The sequence below is a fragment of the Amborella trichopoda genome, chromosome 3 (assembly GCF_054954075.1).
Source record: "Amborella trichopoda isolate Santa Cruz 75 chromosome 3, AtrichopodaSantaCruz75HAP2 v2.0, whole genome shotgun sequence".
Classification (NCBI taxonomy): domain Eukaryota; kingdom Viridiplantae; phylum Streptophyta; class Magnoliopsida; order Amborellales; family Amborellaceae; genus Amborella; species Amborella trichopoda.
In genome coordinates, this window is record NC_142338.1 from 4,168,923 (window position 1) to 4,187,465 (window position 18,543).

The 18,543-nt window shown below is 35.0% G+C and overlaps 1 protein-coding gene across 2 annotated transcripts; it reads right to left on the reverse strand.

Moving 5' to 3' along the window:
- Nucleotides 1–54: 54 nt before the first annotated feature.
- Nucleotides 55–16,974, reverse strand: LOC18439850 (damage-control phosphatase At2g17340). 2 transcript variants are annotated; one of them, XM_006850006.4, is made up of 15 exons: nt 16,925–16,974; nt 16,044–16,377; nt 15,710–15,969; nt 9,936–10,162; nt 8,804–8,869; nt 7,739–7,805; nt 7,576–7,644; nt 7,329–7,469; nt 6,698–6,826; nt 5,902–5,988; nt 2,256–2,330; nt 1,460–1,537; nt 641–718; nt 481–543; nt 55–265 (listed from the first exon to the last, which is right to left on the reverse strand). In XM_006850006.4, the coding sequence occupies exons 2-15, from the start codon at nt 16,363–16,365 to the stop codon at nt 188–190; spliced, it is 1,740 nt and encodes a 579-aa protein (XP_006850069.1). In that variant the 5' UTR covers nt 16,366–16,377; nt 16,925–16,974; the 3' UTR covers nt 55–187. The 2 variants fall into 2 exon arrangements, with proteins under 2 accessions (XP_006850069.1, XP_020526328.1); XM_020670669.2 differs by lacking the exon at nt 2,256–2,330.
- Nucleotides 16,975–18,543: the final 1,569 nt, after the last annotated feature.

Consider the following 18,543-nt stretch of genomic DNA (forward strand, 5'->3'; position numbering starts at 1 on the left):
AATCACATTGCTTGCTAGTATGTTGAGGAGTGTCCTCTCCACGAGAGAGAGAGATTAACAGGCAGAAGTAAAAGTTTTTATTATAGAATAAAAAACCCAGACACAATGTGAAATATTGGACAATAGATGAAAAAATAGATACAATGACATGTCATGACCAAATGGGTGTGACTCTTTCTGCAATTGATCACAGAACTTGAGTATATTTGAACACACAATCATAAAGCCTCCCCCCAAGAAACTCAGCCACCTCAGGGTGCTTCACCTGTTGAAACAAAGGTTTCATGATCACATGATCTTAGTTTTTGAGAGAACAAACCATTCCAATTGTGAATAATTTGTGTGTGTGAGAGAGAGATCAAATCATTTCAATGTGAATAATTAGAGAGTGAATAACTCATCCCTCTGTATGTGTGTGTGCGCGTGAGAGAGAGATGAAACCATTCCATTGTGAATAATATAATATGAGAGAGAACAAACCATTCCAATGTTGAGTGAATCACATCTGAATTGGGCGTAGAGATTAGTCTCTATTCCACGGCCCTGCCAAAATATATATAACCACAACAAATTATTTTTTCATTAACTCCATTTCAATTAATTAACAAATGCATTATTTGGAAAGAGAAAATATATGTACCATTCCCTCCAAAATGACAAGATCTGCATCATTTGCAAGGTGGGACAGTTTCGGAGACACCATGGAGAGATCAATGACCTGCAAACAAGATTGGAAAAATTGTTAATTCTTTTAAATTAATGCTACAACTGGCAGAAATTAGAAAGGTAATGGACGTGTGGAATTTTCTCTTCATTAAATATTCATCATATTTTCAAGGGAAATTTTTTAAAATACACCAATAATTTAACAATTTATCCTTTTCAAACTATTCCAACTCATGTTTGTGTGTATTTTATTTAGAAAATAAATAAAAAAATATGGGTAAAATATTGAATAGTTGATCTCTTGTATGTATTTTGATAAATCTCCCTATTTTCAAAAACCAACTGATAAACAGGCGTTATTCTTAACAACAATGGACAGAGAAAAAATTGACATGATTAAAATATGTTATAATGGACATGCATGTTTGTTTTTATTTTTTTATTTTTTCTCGAATTTCATAAGTAGGTGTAAGCGAAAAGACATGCATATCAAATTTTTAAATATTTATTTTTAGCATGTGCATTACTTGTACGCGAACTTCTTCTTTCTTTTAAGTGTTAACATAGGACCTAGTGGGAGTAGAACTCATGACATCAAGTTGTAGCACTCTCCATCTACCGGTGCCTTGAGCCCATTTCCACACGAATATAATGGTTGGTGTGTGTTGAGAGAGGAGAGAATGCTTAGTTCGTGTGCGTGTAAGTGTTTGTGTGCGTGAGAAAAGGCATTTTCTTCATGCAAAAATCATAGAAGCATTTTCCAACTGGAGTATAAGTATAGGCATGATCTTACCGGCAAATCGTTACCAGAATTTACTATTGAAAGCCCTGATGCATCCACCCCAAATATCTTCCCATTTTCATCCTTCAACTGATAAAAGTAGTTACCATGAAGCATTAGTATCAAATTTAATTTGCATGAATACCTTTAAAAAGTTAAAAAAGTATTACTCCACACCGAACATAGCACATAATTTGAAGGTAGTATATCTGGCTCTTTATTTTCATATGATAGAAATATAGATAGATAGATTGGCTTGTATTCTATGCTTTCACGGGAGCAAATGTTACACTTGCTCTCATTTGAGAAATTTTATTTTGGACTTTGTGATCAAACTATAACATATCCTCCTGATTTCAATCTAACGGTCAATGATGACCTAAACTTACTACTAACTAGGGTTTTGCCCAAGAAAGCAAATGTAACATTATCTCCCATAGAACCATATAATACTACCAGAAAGTTGGGGCTACTAGCATACCCCAAAGAAAAAAAACTACAAATGGATGACTTTGAAAAAGAAAATGATTGTAGCTTCATTAGAGTCTAGATACTATGGTGCTTGTTTGTTTGGAAAGGGTCACTAATCGCTTATCTCAAACCATCCAATGTGAAGCTTTAACACTCAATGGGAACAACAACCACCCGCTGTGGACATCGAAGGGTCTGAGGAGTTATTAGGATTCTACTTCCAGACAAATAGGTAGTATAGAGTTCTTTCACAATTTATAATGTTCATGGGGAGAAGTATTTGACCCCATTCTTTCTGCAAGGGCTGAACTCTAGTATATCATGAAGCTCATGTCACCTTGGATATAATCTCAATCAGTTCTGGATAAGTGATATCATTGATGGATGGTAAATCATTAGCAGCAATAACCACCTGCAATAATTAACCAGGATTGTAAGAGAAAGAAGAACATAATGTCTCACAAAGATGCCATGCTCTTAAAAATTAAAGGAAGATTGGGTCTTCTTGAATTCTCAAAAGAAGAGCTTTGGAGAAAGTTTATCACACATATACCAACCAAGTTTTCCAGAATCCAGATTTTAAAATTTCTTAAATGAAAGAGGTTTAATTGTTTTCAATCTAAAACCCACAAAAAAAAAAAAAAATGATTCCTGATCTACAATTTCCGGTGAACATTAATTCTTGTTAACGACAACATCTTGTACTTGCCTTAAGTGATCAGTTGAGTAAAAGCAACAAGGAAAGGATGAAATGAATTCAAATTCCAGTTTTATAACTGATCTCTCATACAAACCAGATACAGAATGTAATTTTCATAATCCACTTAAAAGGGATGTAGAAAAACAAGGAACGATATCACCAAATGTAAGGAATCATGCTTTTAGCAACAAATAGAAAAATTCAGAAGTGTCTTAGAGGTAAAACTCAATTTTCACAGAAACTCAAAAATTCCTGATAAGAATATAAGTAGCTGTATCTCAAAGAATGATCTTATATGAAACTAAAACCAGAGTCCAGAGATCTCAGGCCAACCTGACAGTTTACTCCATATATCTTTTTCTATGTTTGGTCATTATATATAATAGATCTCATAAAAAATCTATGAGATTAATACACAGAATCATCATAATACCGATGTTGTAATGATGGTTTTTAGACTCTCCAAATGAGCTAGGATTGAAATCAAGCTAGATAATTGCATATCTCCACACCTCTTCGGCCCCAGAACAGGGCTCCTCTTTGGCCCCAGAACAGGGTAATTCATGCCTGACCATAGATCTCAACTTGCACATCAAATCATCTACTTCCCCTCCCCTAAACTTCTGTGTAATCTGAACTTCGCTTCGAACTGTAAGTTTACAACCAAATGTACTCTTCAATTACTAGCCTCTTAGTCTACAAAATTTACATGTTTTACTCCTCCATGCCCCAAAAGATATTATTCACCAATTTATTTTCTTAAAAAAGAAAAATGAACATCAAGAAAGATAAAATATAACCACGATGCTGCACCTCCAAAGAAAATGAACGTGCTCCATCAGGGGGCCTGAAGTCCAAAAATAATTTGCTCTACCAAAGAATCAAGATGCATGTAACGTTTCATCCTTCTCCATATTTGTATTAAGAATTTTTAGTACATTTCATTTACTTTATATTGTTAGTTCACAATAATTTCGCCTTTGAACCAAAACTCAAATATATTGCTTCTCAGAGGATTAAGATGGTTACTCAAAGCGGAACCCTGGCATTTGAGAGCAAGAAAGGGAAGTTAAGTACCATCGGTTGTTAGAGGCATGTGTCTAATTCCTAAAGTTTATTTGTTTTATCCAAAATTATTCCAATGCTTTCCTCTTCCACCAAAATGTATGAATCAATGGTTTAAAAAGCGGATCGGTGGCCCGGATCAGGCAACTCAAAAATCGATCCGGATTGGCAAATCGGCGATCCGGATCGGGAATCGGTCGGATTTAAGCTTCAAAAAAATCCGAAAAAATTATTAAAATTCATTATAAATATTGTTTTTTAGGAATCCAATAAGAAATGAGGATACTTCATTATTAACTTTCATTGTTTTCATCAATTTATGAATATTGAGATATTCTTTCCCTGTATGAACTTATGTTGACCATTAAATTTACATCACACAAAATAAATCATAGAATTATCATGGATTAAGTATATAATCATATATGGACAACAATAAAGAGTTGACTAAATCGATGAAAAATTGGCCACTAAAATCTCAAATTGGCGGAAAACCCTAATCCGCTAAAAAAACCCAAATTATTACAACCTAACTAACTATAATATTATATACCAACAATATTTTATAACTATTTTATTATATAAATAATAACAAATCCAAAATATTTTATAATATCATCTAATTTAAAATGTATTATTGACAACTGTAAGAAAAATAGTACACTATATGATTTATAATGCAAAAATTAATAAATAAAATAAAAGATTTGGTTATCAATGTAGAAATTATTAGAATGCATACCAATTTTCTTTAATTTTTTAGGTTTTTAGAATAAATTAGTGGAAGAGATTGTTAGTAAAAAGAGAGAGATTTCAAATGGCCTCATTGTATGAATCTTATCTTGAAATTAATATTACTAAATTTATGTTAAAGACCATCATGTTATAAAAATAAAAAATATAATTATCCCATTTATTCCTAGGTTGTATTAAGAAATACTTTTTATTTTTTTGACAAGAAATACTTATTGTGTTATCTTTTAATTGTTTTTAACAAGAAAAATATGATACTTGTTGATTATCTTTCTTTTTTTTTTGACAAAAGAAGAAGATGTTGTACTACATTGTTTTTTGCTTGTTGTATTACTTTTTATTTTTTTTATCCTATGAGCTAGTACTAATTTTTTAATCCTAATTAACTAATTAATCAATTATTACTCATATAATGAAATAATACCATGACATAGTAGCTTAATAGAGTTTTTATGTTTTTTTGGTAAGTAAATTTAAATTTTATTGGTGAAAGATAGGGGTGATGAGCACCTAATTATTATTTTTAATAAATTTTTTCTTTTTTTAGCATCAAATTTGATTGCCACAATCGGACATACAACTTTCTTATTCATGACGGGCATACACCGTCGTGCGTACACCATCGCGTGTACACTATCTCGGTGCTTTAACCCAAGCTAATAACATTTGCAAGCGATTTTTCAACTCACAGGTATATGCCACATCGAAGGGATGTGAGAAGTGTGAGTACTATAAAAAACCCAACGAGCTACTTCACAGTATGCTCTCTTGGCCATGTGAAGCTTGAGACTTTAAGCTAGGGTCAAGTGAAGTGCAAGGTGTCAATCACGTGGGGGGGGTGAAAAGTGGAGCGCAAGGTGTCACGCGTGGGGGGAGGGTAAGTGGAGAGGGAGTGCAAGGTGGCAAAACAATCATGTGGCGAGGGGGGGGTAAAGTGGTATAAATCACATTTCAAAACAACCAGGGTGGGTTCATAAAAAAAAAACCGGATTGAAAAATAAAAAAAATAAGAACCGCCCGGTTTTACCGATACTGTATTTGGATCGGTTATAACCGATATCCGATCCGGATAGCCAGATTCCAAATCGGATTGGCAATTTTTGAAACACTGGTATGAATTATTTTTCGAACTAGCCAAAGCTCCAATACCTTTCCCTATCAGTTAGCAAATTTAAGTGAAATCACCATTTTACATGTGCATAGTGAGAATGTGAGAACCATTCAACTAGAAAATCTTACACAAGTGACTATTAATTATACAGTTACACATAAAATAATAGAAATTAGAAACATGCACATAGTGAAGAGGAGATGGTGGACAACTGAACATACATAAATAGAACTACAAGAGGTATTTTATGCCTCTTATTTTCCCTATAATTGTCGGATATATGGAACTTAATAAATGTTTTCTTTATTTAGCGCAACAGACCAACAGATATTCGATCAGGGAGAAGAGCAAAACCTGTGTACCACGTCGAAGCAGCTCTCTAGCGAAGGGTAACATCCCAAGAATAACATCTGCACCCGAGTTATCGACAAATATGACAGCCTGCCATTGCAGAACCAAGTGAAAAAATTAGAGCAAGGAGAGAAAAACTTACTACTGAACTCTAAAGATGGTATCAGTCTTGTAAATAAAGAGAAACGCAACATTTTGGGAAGACCATAAACATAGAAAACCAAGTAGGATGAATTAACAAGTTGAAAGCATCAACATATAACAATTAACAGTGACAGTTGTAAGTTGTGTTATTCATATATGTGCCCAAAGAAGCTGAAGGTAATGTTTTATGGAAAATTATGAATGACCCTTATAGTTTATCAGCTTCGGCATGCAAATCTTCCTATATGTAAAAATTATTCTTTCTTGTCTTATTAATTTTCCAAAACTGAGCAAGATTCCCAAAATACAAAGGGGCAATTGATGAAGATAAAAAAAATTGAAATACCTTGAGGTCCAATACAAAAAAGAAAATGACATGAGTGCATAAAAAATGAGAGAATCAAGTACACACAAAACAAAACACAACACTGTACTTCCTACATGATCACCTTTGCAAGATTCAAAGATTACTCTTAGAGAGGCTGCCAAAAGATGAGTCACTACAGAGTAGTACAATAACCAGACATGCAATTCTTAAAAACCAATTAATCATATATATCCAGAATCATTCAATTGAAATTCTTATTGCAGGCTTGAGCAAAAGTAATTCAAGTATAACAGAAGATGAAAGAGAGAGGGAACAGTTGATACTAGCCTTCTTCCATGATTTTGTACTCCATTTTGACTTGAAAATATCTAAATCATCAATAACCCAAGGTCGAGCCACTAGATTTTCACAACTTGCTCTGAATGACATTCCATCTCTTGCAAAGGCCTCCGCTATCTTCAAGAAACACCAAGGACATGGAAACCAGTGAATGGATGCTTCAAATCAAATTAGTACTTGCTTAAAAACTAACAATACAAAAGAAAACCAAAAAGTATAAAATAAACTGAAAAAGAGTTATCACCATGATGCAGCTTATAGAACCACAACAAGACCACATTTTCCGCAACAATGAACACAAGGACTTAAATGGAAACATAAAGGTTTGCAAAGATGCAAAGGAACTTTAAATTATATTGAACAACATTCATATTTGGATGGTATTTGATATTTTTATGTACCATTAACATATAATTGCCTCTGTCAAGGAAGCTCCAGTGATTTTTTATTTATTTTTCAGTGGGAATAAGATGCATTTATTTTATTAATCGAACTCAAGTCCATCAAACTCCTGCATTACAAGCACACCATATAACTTGACGCCTCCTTATCGACAAAAAACATATATCATATAATGCCACGAATAACTGTAAGTCTGTAACTGAACTTGTGATGTTACCTGGGCACATCCCAAATCAAAAATGTTCCCAGCAAAGACTCCCCTAATCAAGCTTTCCACTCTCTTGCTTGCATCTTCAATGGAATCATGAAGCTGAACCACCTCATTGAATAGTGTTAAAGCATTGGCATTTTCCTCGACCTTGTAGAAACGAAAGCATTCAATCTCATCGAATAGCAATAAGAGAAGAAAGAAACTAAACCAACAAATAAATAGAGAACTAAAATCTAATAAAGTTAAATTTTACCTTAACTTTCTTGTATATGTCCCTGAAACCTACGTCTCTTAAGGCTTGTTCACGAAGTCTACTTAAAAGCTAGAATTACACAGAAAAAAGGAAAAGGTCAAACTGAAGTAGACAAATTGACAAAAAAATATGATTTCTAAGGAAGCAAATAGAGCTCACTTACAATGCAATCTAGTGGCACACCATGACTTTGAGGATCTGCCTTCAAGTCCTCAAGAACTTTTGTATACCTTTGATGCCATTTAAAACTAGTAGTTAGATCATCTGAAATTATGTTGGGGATAACTAACATACCCCAGAGGTATTTCAAAATATAATTTCAGATTAAATAAGGAATTATCAGATCAAATTGCAGTGTAACTGCCAATAGTGACAACTTAAAACATAATTTCAATGAGTTGTTGACGATTACAATGCTGCGCCCCAAATTTGATCCCCACAGCTCAAATACCCAGAGGAAGAAAAACTTTATTTATCATTTATTTATTCACTATTGATCCAAGCAGCATGTTGATGATACTATAAGCCGGTGAAAGAAACTTTAAAGGAAACACCTCTTTTTTTTGGCAAAAACATCATCTAAAAGTACCCAGCCTTCGAAAGTGTAATGAGGTAATTGAAATTCACTGGTGCCACCACCAAAATACCACCGGGCACACCTTGGCGTCTCTGAGAGAGGGAGAGAAAGAGATCATTGAAGTGGTTATCCCTCGAGCTCAAGACCAAATGGTGTACCACATAAACACTTGTAAGCCTAAGAAAATATTTAAGAAGTACTTAGAGCTGTCGGTGTTCTCCTTTGTGTCTTCAACCACAGAGGAATGAGAGTCATCAAACATATAAAAAGTTCTATCTCTTGAGCTCAAGACATACATGTTACTCCCTAAGACACTTGTAAGACTAGGCCAATATTTAAAATGTGGTGCCTTGATCTTTCAAAACTCAGTATTCTTATTGACATTAAGTAATTCAGCTAATGAAAGCAAGGTGCTGATGAACAACATGCAAGGAAAAAAAATGGTATAATCCAATGGACTACGAAAAATCATATTGCATAGGGGTCATCATTGTACAATCACCAAACAATGAAATGATAACAAAGGAGAGGGAGTGGGACATACGAGAACAGAACGTGATCCCAATGGTGGATTCCACTCTCCATCAGTGTCCATCATTTCATCATACCATAGTTAGGATTATGACTTAATAACTAAGATAGACATAATACCTCTTGGCGAATTTCTCAGCTTTTGCATGAGCTTCAGGAACCGTATCATCACTCTCTGCCTGTTTCCTGTATAGTTTATTGGGACCATGTTTCTTGTGAGCAATTATCGAAAAGGAAAATATAACATGATCCATATAGCCATTGTAGCTACATGACCATGTGCTCAAACATCTCAGATGGTAATGGATGAAGCGAGGAAAAATTAATGACATTTTTCGTGGGACTGGATCATTATATCACCTACCAACATGTGGTTTATGGATTCTTCTATATGGGTGTTGTACACCTATCAACACACTCATCATCAACATCATCATCATTATAGCCTTTTCCCAATTACCTTTCGACATACCCAACATTACTGATTCTTGTACATGATTCTTGTTTATTAACCACAAAGTACATTATTTTACAGACTTGATCTTCCTTTTTTGTTTTGAGTAGCCATGTAAATTCGAAGACATCTATGGAACTTTAGAATATCTATAGATTCAGCTAATTAAGGTATAATTAATTATTTCTTGCTACCCATTATGTAATGGAATATTAGTATAATGAGGTTAGATTTCTTTCTCTTTGTAATATAGTTATGCGATTCTATACAATGAGACAGTTTACCTTTTATACAAAGAGGTCACAATCAAATTTGAAAGTTTGAGTGTATCATGCAGTTCAAGAAAATTTCTTTTGAACTTTGAGCTTTGTCAATAGAATAAATAAAACTGTCTCATTTCACATCCAACGGTCCAACGGTCAAGAGTAATTGTGATTATCTTGTACGAAAGGTACATAGACTGATTGTATACTTTTCCTAAGTTATATCGCCCATTTTTCTTTTTATCTTAGGCATATACTCATGTTGGACACATGTACCCGTATCCATAGAACATAGCCACCGATATATAGCCATGTCCGACTGACACACGTAACCGTGTCCATTCAACATAGCCACTGAGGTTGTATAACCTCGTGGCCATGATGTTATTATGACCATATAGATCATGTTATACTATAACATGAACAAATGGAGAGATGACTATATGGATCATGTTATACTATAGCATGAACAAATGGAGAGAGGGAGAGAGAGAGAGAGAGAGAGAGAGAGAGAGAGATGAAAATTGAAGTTAACCTGAAAGAAGGGATAGATTTTTGGAAGAGGTCGATCCATGCGAGCTCCGTTGGTGTGGGCTCGTGAGGAGGATCGAAAGGGAGCCTGTACGGGATGGTGCCGGGCCTGTACGTGCTTTCGATTGGGGTTTTAAGCAAAGGGAAAGCCACTGCTGTGCCAGAACTGTCCCTTCTCTCTCTAACTCTCTCTCTCTCTAGTCCTCTCTCAAGCAGTTCTTGAAAGCAGCCCTGCAACGAATTCAGAGAAATTACTTTAGTACCAACAATTTTCTTCTCCTTTCTTATTTGAAAAGAGGATAAATAGAGAACTTGAGATCTCCATTTCTAACCGAATGGGAAAATCCACAAAACAGAAATACTACTTTTTGTTAATTGGAAAAGGGCAAAAAAAACCATAAAAAGACAAAAAACAACGGATAATAACTACCCAAAAATGGAGAAAATGTGGGGGAACCATTTGAAATTTATTAGATAATTTCTTAAAATGTTTCTAAATAAAAGCCATTATTTCCATTGTTTGAGAATAATTTTGAATTTTGTCCTTCAGCCAATAAATTACTGTTAAACAAAAGCCATTTTTGCTTCAATTATTTGAAGCAACTCATCCAGAAATGCACCTGTAAAATACTTTGGAGGGGTGAATTCCAATTATACCCCTCAACAAAAACTTATGCCATGAGAAGTTTTTTTTGGTAAAAACTGGTAATTTTTTCTTAACATGTTTGGACATGGTGGGAACGCTCTTTGAAATTAATATTTGGACACATGGTGTCTAAGTAGATGGAAACCCGAAAGATTGCTAGTCTCAACGACCAGGTTTTGATATCGACACCCACATTAAAGGGGTGTAATTGGGGCGGGTCAGGCTCGACTCGGCTCACTTGGAACATGATCGAGTCTAGGTCATTGGACTTAGGCATGGACCTAACTAGATAATAGATACTGAATTTTGTTTAGATATTTATTAAGGAAATATATCAAAATATTTATGAGAGATGAACTATTTAATATTTTATCGATATTTTTTTATTTAATTTCTAAATGCCCATCAAAATACATGAGTTTCAATAATTGTAAAAGGGCAAAATGTTAAATAAGTAATCTCCTATGGGTATTTTGATAAAATTTTCATTTTATAATATATAAATATATATTATAGGGGATGCATACGATACATATATAAATATTGGGTTGGGTCAGTTGCATTGACCTCGATTCAACACAGTTAGGTTCAGGTTAAATGAACTCGGATCCAGACCCGACCAGACATATGTTAAGCCTGTCAAATGAACTCAGACCCAGACCTAGACCCGACCCCCCTCCAGTTCTAATATCCAGATCCCAATCCCAGTTCAGGTCGACTCATTGGGTCAACGGGTCGACCCGACCTGACCCTTAGAGAGGGCGTAAAAAAGGACGCCAACTTTGCTTAGGGTAGGGTTTAGGTGCATCTTACAGCTCAACTCTTTTAGTGAATCCAACCTTTCAAAATCTAACCGCGAGTCAGGTTTCATTGCCAATTTTTATTGACTCAAACTACTAATAAATTATGAATGTGAAATAAAAAATTGAACACACAGTAAGGTCAATGCAGGTTGAAGAATGTCACAATCAACTCGACGGCAGCTCTTGGTGTATCATTGACCGTGCTCAATGTCCGAAAAAATTTCTCAAACTTCATGCGGAAAAATGTAATTTCATATCGGACGGATTGTGACCTCGATAAATATTAATATAATACACAATGCACAACAAAAAAAATTGAATTTTGAGCCTACAGGTGGGCCATTTTACCTTTTTTTAAAAGGAAAATTCCTTTCAATTCTTCAAAGATCGTTGATATGCCCCGTTTTTTAAGCTTGAAGTTCATAGATTTCAACCAACGGATATGCAGTGATTTCATATGCATTTTTGAGCCATAAACCCATGATGATAAGGCATATGCATGAGTCGGCAAATGCACCAGAAAATTTCCCCTTTGATTTTCTGATGACTATAATGGGCACTTATGGTGAACCAATTATTCTAATTGTACATTTAGACTTGCAGAGAGAGCAAATTGTACATTTTCTCCCATAGGTGAAAAGACCTAGTTAGGAGGATTTTTAAAATTATCAAATGCGCTTTTTAAAATTCCCTAGATGACTAATTTCAAAAAAGAATAGAAAATGATTTTAAGCTTTTATACACCTAGATCCGATTGCCCAAGAGTTGAACGACATATGTTCAATCCTAGGGCACAAATTTTTACAAACACTTCCAAAGTTCGCAATCATTGGGAGCTTGCAGGTCCAACCCAAAATCTCAGGTCCTAAATGCTCAGCTGGAGTTTTATGTCCAGTTTTACTCCTGCATGAGCTTATAATCTTTTCATATTGCAATATTTTCTTGAGAAAACAATACTCTCCTCCATCTCCTAAATTTATTAGCGATATAGAACCCCATGAAATCCTCTAATTTTATTTTATTTTATTTTATTTTACTTTTTTTTTTTCGGGGTAATTCAATGATCGGAATCGAACTTGAGATGTAGCGTAGCATAGCTAAAACCCAACCTAATGAAATCCTCTAATTTTTTTTTATTTTTTTTATTTTTTAAAAGATATTTGAGTGATAGGAATCGAACTTGAGATGTACTATAGCTAAAATCAACTGCCAACTATTTATGCCCAAGCTTTTGTTGGCTAAATAAACCCCCTACTTTTTATTTCTTTTCTTTTTTTTGTGGATAATTTAATGAGTAAAACAGGGCCTGTTTTTTCAAATAATTTCGAAGTTATTTATTTTGAAAATGCTAATAGGGTGGTGTGAGTAAAAATAAAACCACAATGTGGTGCCTAGAATGTAGGGATGCTACCACCATGACCCCAGCCCTTTCCCAACCCCCCTCTTGATCTATGAAACCCTATTCAATGTGAACTTAACTTAAAAATTTATTTATTAGCCAATTCTTTCTCTCTTACCTCACTTCTTTCTCTCTAGCAAGAGAGAGCAGAGAAAGGGTGGCCTGTTGGGAAGTGAGAAATAGTAAAGTAAGAGAGAGGTTAAATAAGAAGTGTGTTTCTACGTTCAGATGGGCTGAGTTGAATTTTATGGATTTATCAAGGTCTAAGTTTTAATAAGGGTGGCAACAGGACTCGACTTGGTGTAACTTAGACCTGGTTGGGTTTTAAATCATTTGGATAGGTAGTCAGGTCAGGTCTAGAAATAAAATAAATAAATAAATAAAATAATTATATAGTTTATAATATTTAGTTGATATCTATACTTATATACCCCCGTGGGAGCGGATCGAGCTATCACTAACCTAGACACAACTTGACCCGACTTAATAGGATCCAAGCCAAACCTAATCCAAGATCCACCATGTATTGAGTCAAGGTCAAGTAGACCCCGACTCGGCTGCCAGGTCCAACGCCCGGACCCCAACCCGGAGTTGACTTGACCCGATGGCCAACCCTAACTTTCAAGGAGAAAAAAAAGGAGGAATGGCGGTATTTGAGCAATAAGGTAAGTTTCACGGGGATTGAGTAGAACCGACGAGGATTCATTGGCCAGTAAAGTTGGGACGGCGGACTCTTATTTTTGCGGTCTTCCAAAAGCTGGCCTGCAACGTCATCGAGCACTCTTAAGTTGGTGTTTGACCGACGGGTACTTGCGGGTCCACAGAAGCAATTAGTTTTTGAACAGTCCGAGGACCGAGGCGGTGGGAGAGAGTGATTAGAGATATTTTAAAATACTTATTAATTCTTAAGAGGATGGGGGCCCAAATCCCCTTTCACCTTTCTTTTTTGGAAATGGGTTGAGGTCGTATCAGTAGCACCTGCACGCCCTAATCACCATGTTCTGATTTTTATTCTCACCGCTACCACAATTCCACTTACACTTTCAAAAATGAAAATATAGGCAGGGGCCTATCTTCTCCATTAAATTACAAAAAAACACAGCAACATTAACCCTCAGGTTTTTATTGAGTGCCCCAATGTGTCTTCTCTCCCCCTCTTTCTCAACAGCACCTTAGGTTTCCAAGACGATGCTCTCTCTCTCTCTCACACCTCTCTCTCTCTCCAACACCTCATGTTTAGGGGTGACCAGGCCCGCAAAACCTGTGCGTCGATCAGAACCATTTTTGGGTCAAGGTGTTAGACTATCGAGTCATGTCCTGCTCAGACTTAGGTCCCTACTGGATCAGACGAGGGCAGGGTTTGGGATCAACCCAACCCGACCTGGCTTGGTATATATAACTATAAAATATAAATATATAACATATATATTACAAAATCTATTGGAAAAAGTTTATATAGAGTCGAGGCTCTAAACAATCAAATTTGAGCCTACTTCAAAAATTCCACTAGAAGAGATTGTTTTCATGTCCAAATATCCTCAAATTGATCATCTTGATGACATCAAGATGCATAGACTTGAGAAAAAAATGGATTTCAAGTTTTGGAAATAGTGTGTTTTGTAACGCATTTTTAAACCATCAATTTTCAAGATTTTCAAGCTTTCATAGATATGTTGATCTACACTATTTTTACAGCTTTGAACTTTATAAATAAATATAAAAATATATTTTAAAGCTATCACAAAGATTTTCAATAGTGAAACGACATTTCTCGATACTATTTGAAGGTAGGATTTAATTTGATTTTTTAGAGCCTAGGCTCTATACAAACTGCAACCAAATCTATAAAAGTATATTTTTTACTTTTTATTTCTAGATCTGGACCTGATCTGACTTAGTGGGTCTGGTTAGGATCCAAATGATTTGGACCTCACTTGTGTCTGGGTCCATGTTATACTACGTAGGTTTCTCTCTTTCTCTCTCTCTCAATCTTCCTAGGACTCAATCTTCCTAAGAAATGGAAACCATCAATAACTTGAGTGGGAGACATGGCACACAAAAGCCAAGTTTTATGTGAGACTAAAAACCTTACCGGTGAAAACCGTTTGCAAAGTGTCCGATTTTGAGGACTCACACAAAAAAGTGTCCGATTATGAATAGCTAGCAATCGCCTCATGATAATAAATTTTGGGCGCTTACATCATGCTCCCGCGTGAGCATCTACTTTGAATTTACTCGCTCAATTAAAAGACTTACTTGAGAAAGAGTTTTTTCGATCCAAAATTTTGGGAACAACTTTAAAAAAAAAAAAAAAATTAAATTTTAATTTTTTTTTTTCAAAAAATGGATTGTCAAACTACATTTTTCTAACACAAAAATGGTTAAATTTGGAAATTTCTCTTAGGGGTTGAAGAGGTTACATCCCCGAGAGAGTAAATGGATAGCATGCTCCCACATGACAACGAATTTGGTACTGATGTAATATCGGCAGGAGTAAACAAAATAAGCAGTGCCCAAAAACTTTATAAAAGGGTATAGGAAAAGGCAAACTGAGGGTTAGTAAGAACAATGAGTATTAATAAAACAAGATTTAATTTGTTTAAAAGGTGAGTGCTCATCTTCAAAAAATAAGATCTAAATGCTGAAACATTGAACCGCCTTAAACTTTCAAAAGGAGATCTAAACGCTGTCTCATGATTAAAAAATCAGACCAAAGTCGAATTTATCAAAATAATAAAAAAATTTCAAAGGGGGCGAGTAATATCAACCCATTTGAGGCCCATTTCGTTATAAGGGTTTAAAAAATGGTCGGAAGTAAGTTTCCCAAAACAGAATCATTTCGAAAAAAAAAAGAATTTTCAACATAATATTCTCTCTCCTATCTCAAAATACTGCTAAATGGTTTCACTACATTCTCTCTTCCTTCTCACCTGGTCAGCAAAGAAAACCCTTTTCTCCCCTTTGGCATGAACGCATGAGTTACACGTTATATGGACTGGACCATTAGCCAAGCCTTCAAGCACTATGCTCTCAAAAACCATCTCTTTGTGGTGATCATGGGTCACCAACACCGCGCCCACTGGCCCAAAAGTGGGCTTCACCTTGAACTCACCCTCATAAGACACCATCTTACCTTTCCCAGCTCTCCTGTGCACGTAACCCCTTATAGTCTCCTTCTCTATTCCGGTGCCTGAAATCCACTTGCTAGAATGATTTTCTAGAGAGAGAGACTGTAAGTAGAGTATTAGAGAGAGAGAGACTTACTGGGGTTGAACTCTGCACTAAGAATCTCCAGCCTCAAGGATTTTCCCAAGACATCCAAGAAAATATCATCCAAGTCTTGAACCGTTGATTTCACTGTAACCCTTGCCTTGATGGTGGTCACCTTCTCTTCTCTCTTTTCGGTGGTCGTCGGAATTTCCTTCAAAACGGCGAAAACTTTGCCGGATTCGATTTTCCTGCAAGATTCAGGCTGAGTCACCCGCCTGTTGACCCGAGCCAATGAGCCATGGTTTGTCTTCAAAGCCGGCTTGGGAACCACCAATATGGCTTGGCTTGAGCTAGATTGGAGTTGTGGTTTCATCATCTTTACCCAAGACTATAAAAAGTAACAGAAAATAAAAGAAAAAAAATGAATAAAATAAGATCAGATGTTGAGCAAGTACAAAGCACCTCAAACACGCGAGAAAGAATATACATTAAAAACTCTCTCGCTTAGAAAGCATAAGAATCTAAAGCAAATATAGTATAAACCCAACAACCCAAATAGACCTTTACCTAAATAAATAGAAACCTTTGTTTAAATAAAAAAAGAAAATTTATGCGGGTTTTAAAATTTGTACATATGTGTACCTCATCTAGACATGATAAATAAATATACAAACAATATGTACAGAAAATATTGCACAAAATAAATTCACAAATTTCCGCATCTTCCACTTCAATCTAAGCCATTGAACTTATGCTACGGTATAAGCTCTTAACCTTACACTTTGTCCAAAATGAATAAAGAGTAGCAAGAAATTATGGGAAAGTTTGTGAAGTGCAAGCATAAAAGCAAAGAAAAAAGGGAGAGAAATAAAAGTTAAGATTTAAAAGGAAAGGGACTAAGAAGGGGAGTTAGAGAAGAGATGAGGAAACTTAACAAGGCAAGGTGGTTTTTGCTAGTGTAGGCACGTAGGGTGGGCTGTTCCTCTTGCAAGCTTCGAGATCGTGCATATTTATAGCCAGAATAGATATGCCAAAAGATTTTGTACTCTCTGCAGAACCATAGTATCTATTTACTCCTTGGGGTAAAACTCAATATATGAGTAATTTTAGTATCTCAATTATTTGGATGTAACCTTTTCAATCCACAGAGTAACATCCCTAAAATAAAAATAAAAATTGAATAAAAATAATTCGTCAAGACCGAATAAAAATTGAAAGGGCAAGATCTAAGTGTTTAACAAAACTAAAAATCTACCCTTTCTTTTGCTTTTTGAAAATAATTATCTAATAGTTTTTAGGTGGTTCCCCAAATTTCCTACCCAGGAAATCCTCCTATGTGTCTTTTAAATACGCGAGTAGATACACACTATGCTCCTATGGGAGCATAATATTTCTGCTAAAAAAAAGAGAAAAAAGGGGGCAAGTTAAGTTAGAGTGTGAGATCATATTTGAATGCCACGTGTAGCTTCTTATGTAAAGAAAGTGATCAATAATTCAAAGTTTTATTTTTATTATCACGTGGAATAAGTGTATTGGTCTTAATAAATAAATGTCACATTATAGGGGAAATAGTCTTGTTTATATACGAATCTGACCATGGAGTATCAATAAAGGAATCTAATCATGTGAGGTTTACACATTAATTTATCCAGCTTGCTAAAAAAAAAAAAAAGCCTGTCTATACTCCTACAGGATCATTTTGTATGCGTACTCCTTATCATCATCATCAAGCTCTTTTTTTAATTATTTATGATCAACCTACTCATCATCATCATCAAAGCTTTTTTTTAATTATTTAAGATCAGTTACTTTGTACGCCTACTGCTTTACGGTATTTTTTATTTATTTATTTTTACAATGTTATAAACTTTTATTGAAATTGTGCGGAAGCATGATCTAAGTATAAAGCGGTAATTAGTTCACTAGAGATCGTCATAGACGCCCATTTTGGCGAGGTTATCTATATATGTGGGAGAAAGAGAATTCTATATATGTGGGAGAAAGAGAATTGAAGAGCAAAGATCAAAGATTTTCAGCCCCCCAACTATGGAGGGACCATGATTTTATTTTTTTCGGCACATGCATAGATAATGCGAGTTGAGGAGGTTATTTCACCATATTTAGTGAATCCAAGAGCTCTCCTACATAGGTTTTTGGCCCGGGGAGTTAATAGAGATATGCTCCAGCGGGACCATATAAACATCTATTGATCTTCCAAATGTTTCTGCGGGTGATCTGTAGGGCACTGAAATCTTAGCCAATCCAACGTTAACACATATTTACAAAGAATCAGATTTCGACTTTGTGGTTTCACCGAATCAAATTTTAACAAATTAATAGTTCTTTAAAAAGTATAGCGTTATCCCTCTATATTTTAATATTTTTTACCATTTTTACAAATTGTTTTCGTTTATTTAAGCCCCTCTGACTGAAAGAAAAAAGAACCCTACTCTTGGGATTGACACAAGGAAAACTAACGGTTCAAATGTCTTTTTACTAGTATTATTATTTTTTATTTTTAAAATTTACTAATATATTTATATCCATGATATCC